Source organism: Microplitis mediator, chromosome 7 (assembly GCF_029852145.1).
Source record: "Microplitis mediator isolate UGA2020A chromosome 7, iyMicMedi2.1, whole genome shotgun sequence".
Classification (NCBI taxonomy): Eukaryota; Metazoa; Arthropoda; class Insecta; order Hymenoptera; family Braconidae; genus Microplitis; species Microplitis mediator.
In genome coordinates, this window is record NC_079975.1 from 11,099,533 (window position 1) to 11,122,814 (window position 23,282).

General features: G+C 32.6%; 2 protein-coding genes across 2 annotated transcripts; one reads left to right on the forward strand and one right to left on the reverse strand.

Moving 5' to 3' along the window:
• Positions 1–4,482: 4,482 nt before the first annotated feature.
• Positions 4,483–8,333, reverse strand: LOC130671155 (uncharacterized). Its single transcript, XM_057474876.1, has 6 exons — positions 6,999–8,333; positions 6,680–6,876; positions 6,036–6,177; positions 5,126–5,241; positions 4,803–5,034; positions 4,483–4,733 (listed from the first exon to the last, which is right to left on the reverse strand). Exons 1-6 carry the CDS (start codon positions 7,234–7,236, stop codon positions 4,612–4,614), a joined length of 1,047 nt encoding a protein of 348 aa, XP_057330859.1. The 5' UTR covers positions 7,237–8,333; the 3' UTR covers positions 4,483–4,611.
• Positions 7,863–9,199, forward strand: LOC130671156 (uncharacterized). The gene is made up of 3 exons (XM_057474877.1): positions 7,863–8,054; positions 8,152–8,221; positions 8,305–9,199. The coding sequence occupies exons 1-3, from the start codon at positions 7,963–7,965 to the stop codon at positions 9,013–9,015; spliced, it is 873 nt and encodes a 290-aa protein (XP_057330860.1). The 5' UTR covers positions 7,863–7,962; the 3' UTR covers positions 9,016–9,199.
• The last annotated feature ends 14,083 nt before the right edge of the window (positions 9,200–23,282 follow it).

The window sequence follows — 23,282 nt, forward strand, 5'->3', positions numbered from 1 at the left end:
CAGTTTGTTAACACCCACTGATGACACTGGACTCGACTTCACTCCTTGTAACCACCCTTTTTGGTCAGTTGTAGCTCTGGAATTTTTACTCTGGAATAAAAAAAATCCAGTGTTAAGTTCGAGAGCTCAAAAGCAACCACTGATGACATTAGACTTGAACTTACTCCTAGTGACCACCCCGGTTGTCAGTTCTAGCTATGAATGTTTTTTCTATTTCTAAGGAGCTTTTAAGTGTATGGGTGACAAAATTTCTTTTATCCGCACTTATGTAATTTTTTTTTTGTATTCTATAATTCTCTTCGTCACATTGGGTTTTGTTTTCTTCCCACACAGATTTCCTTCCAATGCATGACTCCTCGTAATTTAGATGTGCGAGAAAAAGTTAAACCTTTTTCATTATCTAAGAATTTTGGCTCAAATTATACCTATCGTGACCGACTTATTTCCAAATGTAACATTGTACAAGTCAACCCATCACTCCAAATGAGAATCATGGATCCCGTAGTTAAGCCTGAATCGTTACAAACTTCGCTCGCAGTGAATTCTAATGTATTTGATGAGACATTTATATACAACTCTGACTATGAACGAATTGTCAATAAGGGGTGTGGTGCTTGTTTATTTCGCGCACTTTCTCAAGCAATTTATGGTGATGAAGACATTGGATTTCATGAAATCCGTGAAGATGTAGTTATTACCGCTTCAAAAAATTTTTCTAAGTATCAAAGTGATTTCCTTTGGTATAGTTTTGATCCAAATGAGTTCTCTAATTCTCAAGACTACTATGACGCAATGATCCGTGACGACAAGCTTGCTTCACTCTTCGAAATAAAAGTTTTTTCACAGCTTTTTAAACGACCTGTTCGAGTTTACCGTCAAGAAAATGCTATTGATTCAAAATTTCGTCCTATAATTTTTTTTGAGTGTCAAAATTCTGAACATGATGAAATTTTACTTTTATTTAGTGGTCCCTCCGATGCAGGTCACTACGAATTGCTCAGGAAGAAAATTCCTCCAACCGCCGGCATTAAATTTACACAGGAGAATGAGAGAGAATTTTCTTCTCGTACTCCAATTGTTGAGGAAGTTCTAGCGACTGATCAAATTAAAACTAATTTCGATCCTAAAGAACGTAAATGTCTGTATGAGTCTAACTCTGATTCTAGTGATAGTGAGATTTTTAAAAATGACGTCTTATCCAGCCAAGCTGAAGAACATTCAACAAAAAATATATACCAAAATCATCTAGGTGAATTCGAATTTCTCACAGAAAAAATTGCCACAGAGGAGAATACGGTTGATCGCGATCTCTTACGTTCAATTATTCAAATATGTCTTAGAACGGAGTTAAAATGTAACTGTCCGCTAGCTTATTACGGTGGATTTAGGCAAAATAATGTAAATATAGTTGGATATGCCATTTGTAAAGTTTCTAGTCACCAGGTTAAATTTAAATTCGATATTATTGAGCTGGATAAGTTCCATATTCAAGTTGATGTTTCAAGCGATAGGTCCATTGAGTTTACTCATAAACAAAAGGATGTTCCGTTCACTTGGCTGAAAGGTGATAATCGAAAACGTGTTTTAAAGCTATTAAAATATCGGTCACCAAGAAGTGTTTATTTAGAATGGTGTAAAGACAATGAGAAAAAATTAGAAGAAGATGGACATCCAACTTCTGAAGTCCAACAAATGACTTTAGAAAAAATTAGCTCTGAAGAACGAGTGAGAAAAAGATCTACACTCAAATCCCATGACGTAGCGGACATTATGCAGTTATATATTGATGAACAAGACCTCGCAGATCCCTATATTCGTACTGTGCATTGGCCGCTGCGAATTATATTATTTTTAGAAAAACCACTTGATGTTGTGGATCATGACTCACCAGTTATTGTGCACTTAGATTCTTCGGGTGCTCGTATAAAAACTCCAGGCTATATTTCTTGTAAGAGAATCATGAACTACGCTCTTGTATATCGTGCTACAAAATCCACTATACCATTAGCTCAAATGATTACTTGTGCTCAAGATATTTCGACAGTTTCAACATTTTTAGATTTATATGCGCAATCAGTAAAAAAAAAATGTTTAACATGGCCATTTAAAGCTATTGTCGTTGATTGGTCATGGACACTCATGAACAGTATATTGCAAACCTGGAATGGGATGAATGTTAGTGAATATTTAGAATTTACTTTTTTATACTTTGAGGATAAAAAGAAGGTCCCAAGAAATGTAACATTTTTGTTAAGTTGCTGTGCTCACATCATGCATAGAGTAGCTGATGCTGTAAAAGTTTTAAATTTGGAGAACATCAAATATTTCTTGATGGATTTAATGGGACAATTAATATTATGTCGAACAAAGGAGGAAGTGGATGGAATATTTGATTGTATGTGTGTAATCTTGCTTTCGAAAAAAAGTGAAACATCTGAAGAGTACATCGCAAAACTTGCAGAGAAAGTGAAGAATCCTTTAGAAGTAGAAAAAATAACAAAATTGACAGAAAATAGTAACATGAGTGAAATAGATATTGAAGATATGAGACATGAAAATGAAAATAAAATAAAAAGTAGGGATGCTATTTATAGGAAATCACCTTTCTACAAATACTTTTGCGAACGATTGGAAGCTGTACAAACGTGGTTGGATGGAACAGAACAAGAGATTGAATACGTATCAAATAAATGTTATTCACCAGAGTTTTTAGATTATATGTTAGTTTCATATTTGCCATATTTACCGTTATGGAGTGGGATTCTCTTAGATTTAGTTGACTCTGCTGTGACTCGTGTGACCAACGCCTTTGTTGAGGCACACATGAAGGCCTATAAAGAAAATGTTTTAGATGGGAAAAAAAATAATACTGTTGGTGATACGATTAGAGCACTGAAAAAAAATACTGAATACTTGTTAGCAGAAGAAAAACTTTTCAGTTCTCGAACAAAGGACCAGGTTTCATTCAAAAAATATCCACTGATGAAAGAACCAGCGGCGAATCCGGATGAAATTAACTTATGGGGAAAAACAAAAGCCGAAGTTAACAAATTAAAACCTAAAAAACAACGGAACCGGTTCATGACGGGCAAAAATATTATTAAAGATAGAACAAGATGTCCAATCTGACTCCGTAGAAAAAACCGCTAAAAAACAAAAAAATGATAATAAATCAAAACAAAAAAAAATTAAAAAACAAACAAACAAATCGAACAGAAAAAAACAAATTCAAGACAGTGAAGTAGAAGTTTCATCGGCAACAACACTAGGAACTAACAATAAACAATGTAATGTAGAGTTACTGAGCAATGGAATTGTTAACTCAATTTTATACTACATACAGTCAAATTCAGCCGCACTGAAGATGGCAAGATTCACTGGCGATGCACAAACATTTTTCGGTTTAAAAATATTCAAAATATCACCGAGAGAGCTCCATTCGATTGTTGATAAGAATGGGTGGGTAGACGGTCAAATAATTGATGCTTTTGCAGCGACCTTCATGGAAAATGGTTGCAGAATAACTTATATCCCAACGGACTTGCTGAGTAAAGTGTTAGGAAATAATTGGGACATCAGCAAACCTAAACTATACATCAACAAGCTGAAAGGAAAGTTTGGAAACATACTCATCATGCCCTATTGCTATTTGGATCACTGGCGGTTACTGATTGCTGACTTCCCGCATGGAAATATATATATGCGGAAAATATATGCAAAAATATATGTGACATATATTTAACATATATAAAAATATATTTCAAATATATGGTACATATATGTAGACATATTTTTTTTTTGCGCGAAAATATTTATCGATTATATTTACACATGTATGTTACAACTAATATTAACTATATGTGTGCATATAAGTATAATTATATTAATACATATAATCTCGCATATATGCACGCATTTATGTACAAATATAAGTTTGCCTATATGCACACATATGATCTCGCATATATGCACGCATTTATGTACAAATATAAGTTTGCCTATATGCGCACATATAATCTCGCATATATGCACGCATTTATGGACAAATATAAGTTTGCCTATATGCACGCATTTAAATAGACATATCGGTGTACGTATATGTTCACATTTAAGTACGCATATAAGTTCGCATATATGCACGCATTTAAATGGACATATATGCGAACTTATATGTTCACATTTAAGTACGCATATAATCTTGCCTATTGGCTAGCATATAAGTGCACCTATAATTTTGCATAAAAGCACGCATTGAAATACATACATAAACTTACATATAGTGTAGATATAAATAGGTATGTCTATATATATAAATTAATGACTGTTAGTTTTTAACTTATATTATTAGTTAAATAATTTTTAATTTATATTTAAACTTTAATAATAGTAATTTTATTTATTTTGTTATTTTTTACTTAAAATACAAAGAAAAGTAACATATTATTAATAAGATATAGTATTATATAAGTAAAGTATCTGTTTATCAAAAGTGTTATAATTGCAGCAATTATAATTATAAAATATTCTGAATTTAAAATAATAAGTTTCGAGCTTCAAAATCATCAATATCATTTGTTTATAATATTTTGAATATCTTTCATCCAAAAAGTTTTAATTTTGAGCATTCTCGTTTCTTGGCTTCATTTTTCGTCTTAATGAGCTCATTTTAACATTCAAAGCCGTATTGATTTTTGTGTCGTCATAGTTTTTTTTAAATTTTTTTCTCACAGTATCTGTAAAAATAATTTTTTATACTACATTACATTTTTCTTATGTTAAATTGAAAAATTAATTAATATTACATTTGATGGCTTCGAGAATTGCAGGATCTAAACCTTGATGTTGAGTCGGATTATTAGGATCCTTGCTGATTCTTGCTTTTCCTCCTTTTAGATTACTTCGCAACAGTGTATCCATTGGCACGATCGCAGTAAGCAAAACAACTGCCATTGCAGTGCAGCGACCTTGAGATTGGGCACATTCCCATTGCTCTTCAGTAATTTTGATACCACTACCACGTCTTCCAACTTCAACCTACAAATTCCGTAGAAATAATATATATTTCAAATTTGAATGCTTTTTTAATAAGTAATATAAACTTTTTGTTTCAATTAGTAAGACGAACCATTTTTGGGTTGTTTTCATCATCAGTATCAGACTGATTTTGACGTTGACTTTGAATGATATCATTTCTCATATTTTTAAGCTCCGCTAATATTTGTAAAGCGACATCATTTTGATCTACAATTGAAATAGAATATATTACAATATTTTGTAATCAGATTATCAACTTTTAATTTGACTATAATTTTAAATAACTTTTTCAAGATAACAAAGAAAATGTTCAATTATTAATTTGTTGAGTCAAAAGAAGTTTATTTATTTGAAATTTTTCTGATAATTTTAGATTTATATATTATTTTTTGTTTTGTCAATTAATATATTTAAATATATAATTGCAAATTTTTAAAATAGAAAACGAAAAATAATTAATAATACTTAAAAACTTTTAATTGAGTATCCCAGTACCCAATGACAAAACAAGGGAACCAATATTAGATCAATAATATCAATACATAGCCCCGTTACATGGTTACTAAAAACTGTATTTATGAAAAGATAAACAATTTTTCCATATTTTTTTATTTACATTTATAAGTATTAATTCCACTGAAAATAAATATTACTAAAACATTTTTGAACCCAATAATTAATGTAAATAAATTATTAAATTTAATTCTTTTATACGAAAAATCAAATACAATTATTATTGATATAATTTACCTTCTAATATTATGTACATTTCAACAAAAATTGACTAATTATCAACTATTACCAATAAATAAAAACTTTTTAGCCATATTTAAATTTCCATCATAACTGAAGCAGTTATTAACATATGAAAACAAAATTTGAATGAAAAAAAATAAAATGTGTATAAAAATTATAGTCAATCCAGAAATAATCCATATAAAAATACACTTTAATTCAATGTTTATCTTGCTTGGAAATATATTGAAAAAATTTTATTTTACCATTACGTGAACCGAATAAAGTTCTAGGCCGTGATACATCCGCATTATCCATTCCATGTACCGGTGTCTTTTCAGATCTTTGATCGCTATCGTCTGAACTTGGATATTCGTCACCCGAAGACCTTACATTTCCTTTTTTAGACTGATAAATAAAAATATATTTTACGTTTCATTGAAATATTTTTTTTTTAAATAAAATAAATTTGTTGTTTTTAAACGGTTATTCTTAATAATTAACTTTATGGGAAAATTTAAGAGTCGAGACGCAAATACCAGTATATTACACACCAAGGGAGGACAGAACAACATTCCGACCCGCGTGGATGACTGCCTACCCGAGCCGAGGGCAATTGGGATTGGGATGCCATACTGTCCTCCCTAGGTATGTATACGATTTTTCACCAAATCTGCACCTGGAAGTTTAAATTTTCGCCTCAGTTTGTTGGAAGAATGACACATGCGCTAATTTTTATCATTTATTTGCTCATAAAAGAAATAAAAGACTTTCTTTCCTCTAAACAGGGCAGGAATTTAAACTTTCGGTGCAGGTATGGTGAAAATAAATATTTCGATGTTCTACTTTTATATTAATATATAATACAAATTATATTGTTGAAGTGATAATTATTATAATTGATACATACTTTGCTGTTATTTGGAACATTTTCATTACTTTGTTGAAAAGTTAAGTTTGATGCACGAGCAGTACTGTCATCGGGGAGGATTAAATCATCATTTTCTTTATTTGAAAATTGTTTTTCGTTTGATCCATTTATATTTTTTGGCGATTGGATGCCATTATAATAGGTAGAAAATTTTTTTTCTAGCACAGCGATACTACCTATTTGAATAAATTAATGTAAATTTAAATTAGATAAAAAATTAAGGGTTTGAATTTTTAACTGTTGTTCTGAAAGTTAATAATTCCAGAAATTTAATTTCTCATCAATGAATAATACTTACTAGATACTTCTGTAACCAGACCGTCATAGCATTCCCAACCACCAGCTGGCATTTTTTTACTTTTTCGCCATTCAATGACATAGCTTTCTGCAGGATTACACTTTTCATTTTTAAAATCTTCATAATTGAAGTTAATAATCCATTCAGTCGGTATTCCGACAGTGTATTTGTCTTTATCTTCACCACTTACCCATTTTACTAATGCAAACAATTGCGTCATCCTACGGAAAAAAACCATATTATGAGGGTTAGTACAAATCACATAAAAATTATTAATGCGATTTCTTTAGTTTAATAATAAATTAATGTACTTCAATCATACACAATGAAATAAAAAATTTAAAATACCAGCATACAGAAAGTCATATATTTATTTATATAAAGAAAACAAGATATTTAAATTTTTAATACTTACTTTCGTTGCTGCTTATATTTATATTATATTATCATTGATAAATTTAAACGAATAAAATATAAATGAAAATAAATAATAAAACACAACGCAATACCAGACTTCATAAAAATATTTAATCGTCGAGAAATTCCTGTAATGTCTTTTCCTGCCAAGTACTTAGGCTTGATACTCAACCGACGCTACTGCATTTAGTCAGTTTAGAGGTTAATAATCATGTCTATATATAAGTAACACTATTATTCAAATTGTTTTTTTTTATAAAAAAAGATAAATAAAATTTTTCTATATAATCATTAAAATTAATACTGTAAATTATCAGCTCGATTATTATAATTTTCAAAATAATTGTGACAATAATTTTGACTTCATGAGTACTTCCATTGGTTGACATTCGAGATTTAAAGTTGATCGTGGATATATATAACCTTTCGTTAGTTAAAAACAACATGGATTTTGATACACTGTATAAGTAACGTGATAAATATAAAGTGATTAGAATGGATCTCAATAAGAATTCCGAAGAGGAAAAATTGACAAAAAAAAAGAGGAATGTATAAAAAATATTGTTATATGGATAATGTTTCACATATACCATCAAGGACAAAACAGTATTGGGCAGCGAAAAAAAAAAAAGAAAAGAGGTAATTTAAAAAACTATTAGTATTTATTTGTGAATAAATATATAAATTTATTTATAAAAATTAAACTTGAAGTTTTATATTATATATATTTTTTTAGCATCGATGACAATAACCTCCAATATGAAACTCCAAATTCTAGTGGATCTCAAAATATTGAGTCGCAAAGTGTAAGATCTATTTTAATTGTTATTTTAATATATTAATTATAATAAAAATAGATCATGACTGTATATCAATCGTATTTTTCCAGCTTTTTCAAAAAAGTTTGATTGAAGAAACAAAACAAAATGATAGTTTGTGTTTCAACGATGCGAACAAATCGATTTCTTGCGTAAGCGACAGCAAAAATCCTGAGAAATCGACTGAAATAAATTCTTTACAAATTTGTAATTTGGTTGAAGTGCAGAATTCATCTGATAATTTAAATTCACCGCTTTGTTCTTCTACCGAACCAAGAGATAATACTAAAACACTTCAAAAAAATGTATTTTCTATTGACGATTCGATAGCGGCATTAATTTTTTTAACTATTAAATTACGTCATAACTTAACATATGTTGCTACTCAAGACTTTGTTCGTGGTATGTCAGTTTTGAATGATTCAACAGTAGTTAAAGCAACTAAATATCATTGGAAAAAAATTGTGGATAGTTTTTCTGACCCCATAACTATTCATCACCTTTGTCCAACCTGTGGGTCTTACTTAGGAGAGCAAAAATATGTAAATTATGGTCAATTAAATTTAACCAAAGAAGTCTCAAGCCGAATCGATAATAACAGCACGGAAGAGAACATTGAAACATTCCATTGCAATAATTGTAATAAAGACATTAACATCGAATCTAATTATCAATCTGGGAATATATTCTTCTATTTTTCATTAGGTTACCAGCTCAAAGAATTATTTGAAAATTCAACTTTTCACAAAGATTTAAAACATCCTCTAGAAAAAAAAAAATAAGTACGCATTTGAAGACATTATTGATGGTAATTTGTATAAAAAAATTGTAGACTGCGATATGATAAGTATTACATTTAACACAGACGGTGTCCCTGTGTTTGATAGTTCTAACTGTACTGCATATCCAATACTATGTTCAATTAATGAGTTACATCCGTTAAAACGCAAAAAAAAGTCCTTCTTGTAGCTCTTTGGGTTGGAACTGGAAAACCTCAATCTCTTCAAGAATTTTTTAAACCTTTTGTTTCTGAAGCAGAAATTTTATATTAGAAAGGATTTAATTATAATTATGAAGGACAAACATATACAAAAAAATGTTGTGTCGTGTTAAGTATTAACGATGCATTAGTTCGCCCAAAACTTCGTAATTCAATGCAGTTTAATGGTCAGTATGGATGTGGGCTGTGTCTAAATGCTGGAAAACGAATAGATAAAGGCCGAGGCAATGTAAATATTTATCCAATTGAAGCAAATAACGCTTATGGTGAAGGTTTGAGAACATATGCCGAGACTATCAGACATGCTGCACAAAGAAAGAAAGGTATCAAAGGTGATTCAGTGTTATCATACATCCCGAGATTCGATATCATATTAGGCATTGATGTTGATTGGATGCACTGCGTTGGGCTAGGGGTGTGCCGTCAGTTTGCAAAACTATGGTTCGACTCTGCAAACAGTGATGAAGATTTTTATTTGGGCTTAGCTATTGAAATAGTCGACGATCTTCTATTATCGTATAAACCAACTTCAGATATGTCCAGAACAACTCGTAAGATGTCTGAACGTAGTTACTGGAAAGCTCACGAGTGGATCGCTTTTTTACTGTTTTACAGTCTTCCTGTGCTGCAAGTTGTTGCTGAAAAAAAATATTTGAATCATTGGGCACTCCTCATAGATGGCATATCTCTTTTAATACAAACATCTGTTATGCCTTCAGATATCCATTATGCTCATGACAGTTTAATTGGATTTATAAATGGTGTGAATGACTTATACGGAGAAAAAGAACTATCTTTCAATGTTCATTCATTATCTCATTTAGCTCAAAGTGTCAAAAATTGGGGTCCACTTTGGGCACATGATTGTTTTACGTTTGAAAATTTCAATCAAGAAATTTTAGAATCCATACAAAGTTCCAATGGAGTAGCTCACCAAATTTATGATCGATTCCGCACTAAATGTGTTGTTACGAAATTAAATAATATTCTCTCAGAAGATTTATCACATCAACAAAAACAATTTATTGACGAACTATTAGGAAATGAAAAAAAATTGAATTACACACAAATAATCGATAATGTTAAATTATTAGTCCCACCTCGTGTTCTTCAGCTAACTCGAGAGCAGTTTCTTGCTTTCCAACGACGCCGAATATGTATTGAAGAAAAAAGTATTGTTCAACATTACGATCGTGCAATAATAGATCATCAAGTAATTCATAGTAATTTATATGAAAGATGCAAGAAGAGAAATAACCGTTGTGTCAAACTTTCAAATGATGAAATATTTGAGATTGAATCATTTGTGTTGATGACATTAGAAAATAAAACAAGTTGCTATGCTGTTGGTTGGTATTTTGAAAAAATAAATGAACCTTTTATTGTGGACAGAAAATTGCAACATATGCACAAATTAAGAGACAGGCTTAATTGCTTGGGCATTGCTTATCCATCCGAGATTGTTGAAAGAGTAACATTACTTCCAATTCACAATACATCGAACTATGTAGCATGTGTGCATCCCAATCGATTTCATTTAATCAATTGACTTATTTCCATAGTTACTATAAATAATTTAATAAGTATAAAGTAAAAGTATCAATAGCTTCGATGATTATTCTGAATACTTAGTACCTATCACAAGTATTTACTTATTCGTATTTCAATTTATTTTTCAGAAATAATTTTGTTTTTTACTTAATTGTTAATCTATGTTTGTAAATAATAATAAAACAATAAAACAAATTTTATTTCATTAATTACCATATTTTTCAAAATTCGTGTATTTTTTAAAATTCATATATTTTTTAAAATTAGTATATTTTTTAAAATTCGTATATTTATTAAAATTCGTATATTTTTTAAAATTAGTATATTTTTTAAAATGAATGCCATTATATTGTTTTCACAACCATTGAATCTTTTTTTACAGTAGTTAATTAAATTTCAACAGCAAATGATATAAATAACTTAAACCAATATTTTTGAAAAAAAAAATTCACGGTCTGTATTTATATTCAACTATTTTTATTTTTTTATTAAAAATCATAGTTATTTGTAATCGAAAATTTTATTATTTTAACGCGTATAAAATTATATAAGAAATCAAAGTTTTTAGAAATTCGTGAATAATTTAGGATCAGATTTCATAACATAATTAACACTTTAATTGGTGTACAATATTCTATATATGTGTCTATAAGTGTAAATCTATGCCGACATACAGACTCAAATATATGTTAATATATATGCTTACACATATGTCAACATATATGCTTACCCATATGTCAACATATATGCTTACATATATGTTGATATATATGCTCACACATATTTAAACATATATAGTAATATAGATGTAGACATATATGTGAGATATATGTTAACAAAAATGTGTACATATGTGTAAGCATATATGTTGACATATATGTTTAAATATATGTAGACATATATGTTTAAATATATGTAGACATATATGTTTAAATATATGTAGACATATATGTTTGAATATATGTAGACATATATGTCAACATATATGTCAACACATATATCAACATATATATCAACATATATGCTTGCATATATGCAAGCATATATGTCTACGTGTATGCTTACATATATGTTGACATTTATTTCCGAATTTATAATAAAATATATTTGAAATATAGATTTGATATTTTTACAATATATGTTAACGACTATGTGATCTTTTATGTATACTTTTATTTAAACATACATATAAAAATATTATAAAAATATTTTTTTTTTGCGCACATATATGTCATATATGTGACATATATGTCACATATAATTTTGACATATAGATTTTTCCATGCGGGTTAGTTGAAAAAAAATTGATCTTTTACGATCCACGGAATAAAAACAGTGACATTGGACGAGTACAAGTAGCATTTGAGAAAGCCATCAGTGAATCGACGGATAGTAGTGCATTAGGGAAACTCAAATCAATCAAGTGGGACACTGAAGAAGGATTAATGAGGCCCTATCAAGAGTATGCAGATAATGTAAATTGCGGTGTGTACTGCATGTACTATATGTATTGTATCTATCACGGACAAAATTTTGATATGGAATTCGATCCATATAATTATAGAAGAACGATTGCGAATCAGTTGCTGACACATGCCGACAATGCTACTGACAAGTGTACATACTGTATGGAAAAACTACGGAAAGAAGACCAACGAACCTGTAAGATATGCACTCGTAAAGTACATACAGAATGTATTGACGGCGACGAAACAACGACGGATGACGAAAGAAAGTTTGAATTTTCACGGCTGAAAAAAAATAAAAAAAGGAAATATCGATATTTAAACGAAAGTGATTGGATGTGTCGATTATGCTTAAAAAACGCTAAGAATTATAATTAATACTGTAAAAAAATGTATTTAATCTAAGTTGTTGTTTAATAAAATAATTAAAAGTGAAAAAAATTAAATAAAACTCATACAGAGGTCAATGCAGAGATCACGCCAAGACTCTGAAAAATAACACAAATGTCACAAAAGACTGTTTCAGATTAACAACAGCCTAAAAATATTTTTTTAAGTGGTGATTTTGTGAGTTAGAAAGATATTTATACTAGGGGTTAATGCGAGGGTGACTTCCAGATCCTGAAAAATGACCAAAATTGCTCGAATTAATTTTCGAAAAGCATTGAAGCCTCAATTAATGTTTAAATTAATAAGTATGTAAGTAGAATAATTATTTTATACAGTGGTTATTGCCGGGTTGGATTCCAGATTCTGAAACAAAATCAAGAATACGCGAATTATTTTTCCGAAATAATCAAGGCCTCAAAGAATTTTTTTTATTGGGGAATAAGTGAATAGGAGCATTATTTTATATAAGGGTTGATGCGAGGATGACTTCCGAATCCTGAAACACGAACAAGATTCATCAGATAATTTTTCTAAATGCATTATAGCCTCCAAATAATTTTTTTATTAAAGAGTAAGTGAGATTGAGAATTATTTCATATAGGGGTTGATGCGGGGATGACTTCCGGATCCGGAGACATGATCAAGATTTATCAAATAATTGTTCTAAATGCATCAATTCCTCATAAGAATTTTTTTATTGAGAAGTAAGTGAGTTAGAGAATGATTATATACAGGAGTTGATGCGGAAACAACTTCCGGTTCCCGAGACATGCCGAAAATTTCTTGAAATATTTTTCAAAATCCATCAAAACCTAGAAATAATTTTTTTATTGGGGAGTTTGCCAGCAGAAGTATCGTTTGATACAAGGGTTGATGCGGGGGCGGCTTCCGGTTCCCGAGACATGACCGAGATTTCTTGAAATATTTTTCAAAATCCATCAAAACCTAGAAATAATTTTTTTATTGGGGAGTTTGCGAGCAGAAGTATCGTTTGATACAAGGGTTGATGCGGGGGCGGCTTCCGGTTCCCGAGACATGACCGAGATTTCTTGAAATATTTTTCAAAATCCATCAAAACCTAGAAATAATTTTTTTATTGGGGAGTTTGCGAGCAGAAGTATCGTTTGATACAAGGGTTGATGCGGGGGCGGCTTCCGGTTTCCGAGACATGGCCAAGATTACTTGAAATATTTTTTAAAATTTATCGAAACCTAGAAATAATTTTTTTATTGGGGAGATTGCGAGCAGAAGTATCGTTTGATACAAGGGTTGATGCGGGGGCGACTTCCGGTTTCCGAGACATGACCGAGATTTCTTGAAATATTTTTCAAAATCCATCAAAACCTAGAAATAATTTTTTTATTGGGGAGTTTGCGAGCAGAAGTATCGTTTGATACAAGGGTTGATGCGGGGGCGGCTTCCGGTTCCCGAGACATGACCGAGATTTCTTGAAATATTTTTTAAAATTTATCAAACCCTAAAAATAATTTTTTTATTGGGGAGTTTGCGAGCAGAAGTATCGTTTGATACAAGGGTTGATGCGGGGGCGGCTTCCGGTTCCCGAGACATGACCGAGATTTCTTGAAATATTTTTTAAAATTTATCAAACCCTAAAAATAATTTTTTTATTGGGAAGTTTGCGAGCAGAAGTATCGTTTGATACAAGGGTTGATGCGGGGGCGGCTTCCGGTTCCCGAGACATGACCGAGATTTCTTGAAATATTTTTCAAAATTTATCAAACCCTAGAAATAATTTTTTTATTGGGGAGTTTGCGAGCAGAAGTATCGTTTGATACAAGGGTTGATGCGGGGGCGGCTTCCGGTTTCCGAGACATGGTCAAGATTTCTTGAAATATTTTTTAAAATTTATCAAACCCTAGAAATAATTTTTTTATTGGGGAGTTTGCGAGCAGAAGTATCGTTTGATACAAGGGTTGATGCGGGGGCGGCTTCCGGTTCCCGAGACATGACCGAGATTTCTTGAAATATTTTTCAAAATCCATCAAAACCTAGAAATAATTTTTTTATTGGGGAGTTTGCGAGCAGAAGTATCGTTTGATACAAGGGTTGATGCGGGGGCAGCTTCCGGTTCCCGAGACATGACCGAGATTTCTTGAAATATTTTTTAAAATTTATCAAACCCTAAAAATAATTTTTTTATTGGGAAGTTTGCGAGCTGAAGTATCGTTTGATACAAGGGTTGATGCGGGGGCGGCTTCCGGTTCCCGAGACATGACCGAGATTTCTTGAAATATTTTTCAAAATTTATCAAACCCTAGAAATAATTTTTTTATTGGGGAGTTTGCGAGCAGAAGTATCGTTTGATACAAGGGTTGATGCGGGGGCGGCTTCCGGTTTCCGAGACATGGTCAAGATTTCTTGAAATATTTTTTAAAATTTATCAAACCCTAGAAATAATTTTTTTATTGGGGAGTTTGCGAGCAGAAGTATCGTTTGATACAAGGGTTGATGCGGGGGCGGCTTCCGGTTCCCGAGACATGACGGAGATTTCTTGAAATATTTTTCAAAATCCATCAAAACCTAGAAATAATTTTTTTATTGGGGAGTTTGCGAGCAGAAGTATCGTTTGATACAAGGGTTGATGCGGGGGCGGCTTCCGGTTCCCGAGACATGACCGAGATTTCTTGAAATATTTTTCAAAATCCATCAAAACCTAGAAATAATTTTTTTATTGGGGAGTTTGCGAGCAGAAGTATCGTTTGATACAAGGGTTGATGCGGGGGCGGCTTCCGGTTCCCGAGACATGACCGAGATTTCTTGAAATATTTTTCAAAATTTATCAAACCCTAGAAATAATTTTTTTATTGGGGAGTTTGCTAGCAGAAGTATCGTTTGATACAAGGGTTGATGCGGGGGCGGCTTCCGGTTCCCGAGACATGACCGAGATTTCTTGAAATATTTTTCAAAATCCATCAAAACCTAGAAATAATTTTTTTATTGGGGAGTTTGCGAGCAGAAGTATCGTTTGATACAAGGGTTGATGCGGGGGCAGCTTCCGGTTCCCGAGACATGACCGAGATTTCTTGAAATATTATTTAAAATTTATCAAACCCTAAAAATAATTTTTTTATTGGGAAGTTTGCGAGCAGAAGTATCGTTTGATACAAGGGTTGATGCGGGGGCGGCTTCCGGTTCCCGAGACATGGTCAAGATTTCTTGAAATATTTTTTAAAATTTATCAAACCCTAAAAATAATTTTTTTATTGGGGAGTTTGCGAGCAGAAGTATCGTTTGATACAAGGGTTGATGCGGGGGCGGCTTCCGGTTTCCGAGACATGGTCGAGATTTCTTGAAATATTTTTTAAAATTTATCAAACCCTAAAAATAATTGTTTTATTGGGGAGTTTGCGAGCAGAAGTATTGTTTGATACAAGGGTTGATGCGGGGGCGGCTTCCGGTTCCCGAGACATGACCGAGATTTCTTGAAATATTTTTTAAAATTTATCAAACCCTAAAAATAATTTTTTTATTGGGAAGTTTGCGAGCAGAAGTATCGTTTGATACAAGGGTTGATGCGGGGGCGGCTTCCGGTTCCCGGGACATGACCGAGATTTCTTGAAATATTTTTCAAAATTTATCAAACCCTAGAAATAATTTTTTTATTGGGGAGTTTGCGAGCAGAAGTATCGTTTGATACAAGGGTTGATGCGGGGGCGGCTTCCGGTTACCGAGACATGACCGAGATTTCTTGAAATATTTTTCAAAATCCATCAAAACCTAGAAATAATTTTTTTATTGGGGAGTTTGCGAGCAGAAGTATCGTTTGATACAAGGGTTGATGCGGGGGCGGCTTCCGGTTCCCGAGACATGGCCAAGATTTCTTGAAATATTTTTGAAAATCCATTAAAACCCAAAAATAATTTTTTTATTGGGGAGTTTGCGAGCAGAAGTATCGTTTGATACAAGGGTTGATGCGGGGGCGGCTTCCGGTTCCCGAGACATGACCGAGATTTCTTGAAATATTTTTCAAAATCCATCAAAACCTAGAAATAATTTTTTTATTGGGGAGTTTGCGAGCAGAAGTATCGTTTGATACAAGGGTTGATGCGGGGGCGGCTTCCGGTTCCCGAGACATGGTCAAGATTTCTTGAAATATTTTTTAAAATTTATCAAACCCTAAAAATAATTTTTTTATTGGGGAGTTTGCGAGCAGAAGTATCGTTTGATACAAGGGTTGATGCGGGGGCGGCTTCCGGTTTCCGAGACATGGTCAAGATTTCTTGAAATATTTTTTAAAATTTATCAAACCCTAGAAATAATTTTTTTATTGGGGAGTTTGCGAGCAGAAGTATCGTTTGATACAAGGGTTGATGCGGGGGCGGCTTCCGGTTACCGAGACATGACCGAGATTTCTTGAAATATTTTTCAAAATCCATCAAAACCTAGAAATAATTTTTTTATTGGGGAGTTTGCGAGCAGAAGTATCGTTTGATACAAGGGTTGATGCGGGGGCGGCTTCCGGTTCCCGAGACATGGCCAAGATTTCTTGAAATATTTTTGAAAATCCATTAAAACCCAAAAATAATTTTTTTATTGGGGAGTTTGCGAGCAGAAGTATCGTTTGATACAAGGGTTGATGCGGGGGCGGCTTCCGGTTTCCGAGACATGGTCAAGATTTCTTGAAATATTTTTTAAAATTTATTAAACCCTAAAAATAATTTTTTTATTGGGGAGTTTGCGAGCAGAAGTATCGTTTGATACAAGGGTTGATGCGGGGGCGGCTTCCGGTTCCCGAGACATGACCGAGATTTCTTGAAACATTTTTCAAAATCCATCAAAACCTAGAAATAATTTTTTTATTGGGGAGTTTGCGAGCAGAAGTATCGTTTGATACGAGGGTTGATGCGGGGGCGGCTTCCGGTTCCCGAGACATGACCGAGATTTCTTGAAATATTTTTCAAAATTTATCAAACCCTAGAAATAATTTTTTTATTGGGGAGTTTGCGAGCTGAAGTATCGTTTGATACAAGGGTTGATGCGGGGGCGGCTTCCGGTTTCCGAGACATGGTCAAGATTTCTTGAAATATTTTTTAAAATTTATCAAACCCTAAAAATAATTTTTTTATTGGGGAGTTTGCGAGCAGAAGTATCGTTTGATACAAGGGTTGATGCGGGGGCGGCTTCCGGTTCCCGAGACATGACCGAGATTTCTTGAAATATTTTTCAAAATCCATCAAAACCTAGAAATAATTTTTTTATTGGGAAGTTTGCGAGCAGAAGTATCGTTTGATACAAGGGTTGATGCGGGGGCGGCTTCCGGTTTCCGAGACATGGTCAAGATTTCTTGAAATATTTTTTAAAATTTATCAAACCCTAAAAATAATTTTTTTATTGGGGAGTTTGCGAGCAGAAGTATCGTTTGATACAAGGGTTGATGCGGGGGCGACTTCCGGTTTCCGAGACATGACCGAGATTTCTTGAAATATTTTTTAAAAATTATCAAACCCTAAAAATAATTTTTTTATTGGGAAGTTTGCGAGCAGAAGTATCGTTTGATACAAGGGTTGATGCGGGGGCGGCTTCCGGTTCCCGAGACATGACCGAGATTTCTTGAAATATTTTTCAAAATCCATCAAAACCTAGAAATAATTTTTTTATTGGGGAGTTTGCGAGCAGAAGTATCGTTTGATACAAGGGTTGATGCGGGGGCGGCTTCCGGTTCCCGAGACATGGCCAAGATTTCTTGAAATATTTTTGAAAATCCATTAAAACCCAAAAATAATTTTTTTATTGGGGAGTTTGCGAGCAGAAGTATCGTTTGATACAAGGGTTGATGCGGGGGCGGCTTCCGGTTCCCGAGACATGACCGAGATTTCTTGAAATATTTTTCAAAATCCATCAAAACCTAGAAATAATTTTTTTATTGGGGAGTTTGCGAGCAGAAGTATCGTTTGATACAAGGGTTGATGCGGGGGCGGCTTCCGGTTTCCGAGACATGGTCAAGATTTCTTGAAATATTTTTTAAAATTTATCAAACCCTAAAAATAATTTTTTTATTGGGGAGTTTGCGTGCAGAAGTATCGTTTGATATAAGGGTTGATGCGGGGGCGGCTTCCGGTTCCCGAGACATGACCGAGATTTCTTGAAATATTTTTCAAAATCCATCAAAACCTAGAAATAATTTTTTTATTGGGGAGTTTGCGAGCAGAAGTATCGTTTGATACAAGGGTTGATGCGGGGGCGGCTTCCGGTTCCCGAGACATGACCGAGATTTCTTGAAATATTTTTCAAAATCCATCAAAACCTAGAAATAATTTTTTTATTGGGGAGTTTGCGAGCAGAAGTATCGTTTGATACAAGGGTTGATGCGGGGGCGGCTTCTGGTTCCCGAGACATGACCGAGATTTCTTGAAATATTTTTCAAAATCCATCAAAACCTAGAAATATTTTTTTTATTGGGGAGTTTGCGAGCAGAAGTATCGTTTGATACAAGGGTTGATGCGGGGGCGACTTCCGGTTTCCGAGACATGACCGAGATTTCTTGAAATATTTTTCAAAATCCATCAAAACCTAGAAATAATTTTTTTATTGGGGAGTTTGCGAGCAGAAGTATCGTTTGATACAAGGGTTGATGCGGGGGCGGCTTCCGGTTCCCGAGACATGACCGAGATTTCTTGAAATATTTTTCAAAATCCATCAAAACCTAGAAATAATTTTTTTATTGGGGAGTTTGCGAGCAGAAGTATCGTGTGATACAAGGGTTGATGCGGGGGCAGCTTCCGGTTCCCGAAACATGACCGAGACTCCTTGAAATATTTTTTAATATACATTAAAACCTAAAAATAATTTTTTGAACGGGGATCTTGCGAGCAGAAGAATTGTTTGATAGAAGGGTTGGTGTACGTTTAAGGGTTGCTGTGGGGTTCGGCTACCAGAACAGAAAACATAATTACATTTACCGCAATAAGTTAATTCATGTTTTTAATTATAAATAAATTTTTTAGTTGCGATCTAAATCTAAAAACACATTTCGTTCAATGAACGTTCGACTTTTCAATTACATAGTTGGTCACCAATTGACCGTTGAAGGCTTGCTGTCGCTGCTTTTCTTTTAACTGTTCCTCAGATACTATCACACGGCCCCTTACTATGTACTGGTGCGAAATAATGCAACTTAGTTTCTAAGTTGAAGTCTTTTTTGTAACAATAAATAATTATAGTTACAAAAAAATTTTTTAATTTTTAAAAATCGAGAAAAAATAATAATTATGGAAGTCCCAGTATCGGACCGGGCTTAAAAGGCAAGATGGATAGAAGTTTAAATTAGAAAATCTTCAAGAAAATCGAAGGATACACACAGTTTTAAAAACACGATTGAAATCTTAAAATTCAAAAATATCGATTAAAAACACTTTATATATTTTTTTTGAATTTTTTTCTCCCTGCTTAAAAAATCTGATAAATTCTTATAGCTGTATGTATAAAGCCCTATACTTAACTATAGCATTTCTCATAGAACTCATTCATTCTTATCAAATCTCTATGGGACTTTATGGGAAAATTTTGAGAAACAAAACACTGAATTTCGACCATTATTGAGAAAATTATGAGCAAAAAAACGAAAAGAGAGCGGTTTTTTTGAAAATTCAATATTTCTTGAACCAGTGATTAAAAAAGTCTCCAAATCTACCAGGAAGTCTCTTTTGAGGGGTACTTAAGATTACCAAAAAGTTAAGTAAATCAAAACGAAAATTTTTTAAACCGTCCGATTTGGTGTAGAATGCACCATATTCCTTGTAGGAAATGACGATGGGCCCAGGCTTGTTTGAGTATCGGGATGATAACTTCAGGCTTGACACTCTATCCTGGCCCAATATCGAGTGTCAGTAACGTGCCACGACTGCATTTCCTAAAATCCGAATAGAGATCGATCTTCATTGATCTGTTTACCAGATGAAACGAATGTTTTATCAAATATTATTTATAAAAAAACCAATTTCATTTGTATTGCCTATTGAAATATTGTCAAGGCTATTTTTAATTAACAAATCTATAATTAACATTTTTTGTTCATATTTCACTCTAAAATGAAACTTGGCATACTTATCGGTCAAGTCAGTACTTAAATTTTAATAACTTATTCAAACTATTATGATTCAAAATTTATATCATGGATTTTTAAGCGTGCTTACTATTATTAAAACTTTTAGTGGTTCAATAATGAATATTTTACGAGAAATCTACTTCCATTTCGGCTGCCGATTGGCCTTTTTTTCTTTTTTGAGAAAGAAAAAATGAAAAGTTTTTAATTTTTAATATGTTTTAATTTACATCTTAAGCTAACAAAACAAAATTTTTTTTAAGAAATCAAATATTGTTTTATTATTATTAATATTATTATTATTATTTTCACTTGAAGTTGGCACCTCAAAAAAAAAAAGCGCGGGGATGATCGGGGTAATTTTGACTCCTGAGGGCATCTCAAAATAAATATTTTTTCAAGCCCACCATTTTGTTATTTTTAACTTCCCACTAAGAAAATTGAAAATTTTCAAAAATTCGGGAAGTTATTGGTTTCGGTCCGATTTTCAAAAATCAAATTTCTATTAGATCTTGACATTTTGAGGTTCTAGGAAGCTATTCTGACTAATTTCAAGTTTATGTCCGACTGTATGTATGTGTGTATGTACCTACGTACGTATGTAAATATCTGTAACTTTTGAGCGGATGAACCGATTTTGATCATCAAGGTGTCATTCGACGCGGCTTGTTAATATCTCAAAGCTGTGAAAAATTGACGTTGATCAGTAGAGTGCGTTCGGAGATATTCCAGAAATAAAATTTTTTTAAAAACGTTTTGTTTTGAATAACTTGTAATGTGCTCGATGGATTGATTCCAAAATCAACTGGGCTCTAAAACTTCATTAGCCGCGTCGAATGCCACCTGAACCATCGAAATCGGTTCATTCGTTCAAAAGAAACCGTTAATGGAAGAATAAAACAAAAAATTTTTTTTAGTTCTTCGAAATTTTTCAAAAATGTCTTAATAATTCGATGTTAAAATCTGATCAGCTCTAGAACCCAATCAAACGCGACGATTGCCACCTCAACCTTCTCAATCGGTCAATTTGTTAAGAGATGTTGTTGAAGAAAGAATGGTAAAAAACGGTTTTTTTCGAAAACAACGGCATACAAAAGTATTTTCTAGCTCGAAGAGCTCGAAAATGTACTCACAACAATTCCTTCGAGCTCAAGGAACTCGAAAACGTCGGGAAGTTTTGAGGCTGGCCCGCAGGGTCAACCGATAGACCGATTTTTTGATAAAATTTCATAAATGTAATTCCGACTAGAATGGCATACAGTCTAATCAACATGTGCCTTTTGGGTTAAAGTTTTTTATTCGCCTCGGAAAATTATGATCGAGGTGTCATTCGATTCGTCATCGCATCTAGAAACTTTTTGAAAAATTTGGAGTGGGGCGCGAAAAAATTACAAAAGTTATAAACAATTTAGTAAAAAAAAAAAGGGGGGTTTTGTTTTTTGCGAATATCTCAAAAAGTATTAAAAATTTTTGAAATTTGAAAAAAGATCTAAAAAGAGGAAGAAATTTCCTAAAAAAAAGTCCTACTGCCCCGAACTCTAGGACCAATATTTGTAATTTTTCTACAGGGTTGAAAATACGGCCGAAAACGGGAACTCTCGCTTGCGTAAGCTCCGTCCACTTCGGACCTTTAATAAAAAAATATTATTTAAACTAATTAAATATGAAAATTAAGAAATGAAAAAATGCAGGCACCTACAGAATAGATCAATGAACAATAATCCGGCGATGATAAATTTTTATCGCGATTTTTCAATTAGTTATCCATTCATTAATTAACAATTTTTTGTAGCATGAACATCAACATTGAAAGTGCAATAATTGTTGAACTATTAATCTGGAATTTTTTTCCTTTCATGTAGCTATTTTACAAAGGCTATAGAATAGATTTCCGCTGGAAAAATTAAAAAATTGTTAACTTTCACTTTGTTATTAACAATTTACTAAAGTAAAAAATTATCAACCTCGATTAAACATTGAAAAAAATATTTTTTTTATAATATTGCTATTGGTCGGTTTTCTTGTGATCATAAGCCACTTAAAAAAATTTTTTTTTTTATTTATTAATTTAAACTACAATCTGTTAATTAACATTAAGTAATTTTTATGGTACATATATTACAGGTTTTTAGAGATAAGCTCTATGGCTTGCGAGGTATTTAATTAGTTGAAACGGTTTTTCAGGTCTGACGGTTTATATCTTTTCAATCTTCTGCTAATTTGTTCGACGTTCAGTAGGTTTGTTGCTAGAGTGTTGGGGTGATACATTAGTCTAGTCTCATAGTTGATGCTGAATTGTTTTATTTCAGATTTTACAAATGGAATTCCGAGATCTCTGTGAATTGTCTTGTTTGACACAAACCATGGTGCGTTAGCTATAGTTCTTAGTGTTTTAGACTGGAATCGCTGAAGTATTTCAATATTGGAGTTGCTGGCAGTGCCCCATAGCTGTATGCCGTAAGTCCAGATCGGCTTTATGATTATCTTGTATATGTTTACTTTGTTGTGAAGTGATAGTTGGGATTTTTTGCCAATGAGCCAATATATATTTCTCATTTTAAGTTCGAGTTCTTGTCATTT

Excerpts from the sequence above, each read along its gene's own strand:
- LOC130671156 (XM_057474877.1), top strand. The coding sequence starts at position 7,963 with ATGTATAAAAAATATTGTTATATGGATAATGTTTCACATATACCATCA. Across the intron at positions 8,055-8,151 it reads AAAAAAAAAAAAGAAAAGAG|CATCGATGACAATAACCTCC; the intron begins GTAATTTAAAAA and ends ATATTTTTTTAG. Across the intron at positions 8,222-8,304 it reads AAAATATTGAGTCGCAAAGT|CTTTTTCAAAAAAGTTTGAT; the intron begins GTAAGATCTATT and ends GTATTTTTCCAG.
- LOC130671155 (XM_057474876.1), bottom strand. The coding sequence starts at position 7,236 with ATGGTTTTTTTCCGTAGGATGACGCAATTGTTTGCATTAGTAAAATGG. Across the intron at positions 6,178-6,679 it reads ATGTTCCAAATAACAGCAAA|TCTAAAAAAGGAAATGTAAG; the intron begins GTATGTATCAAT and ends TTTATTTATCAG. Across the intron at positions 5,242-6,035 it reads TTTATTCGGTTCACGTAATG|ATCAAAATGATGTCGCTTTA; the intron begins GTAAAATAAAAT and ends TTTCAATTGTAG.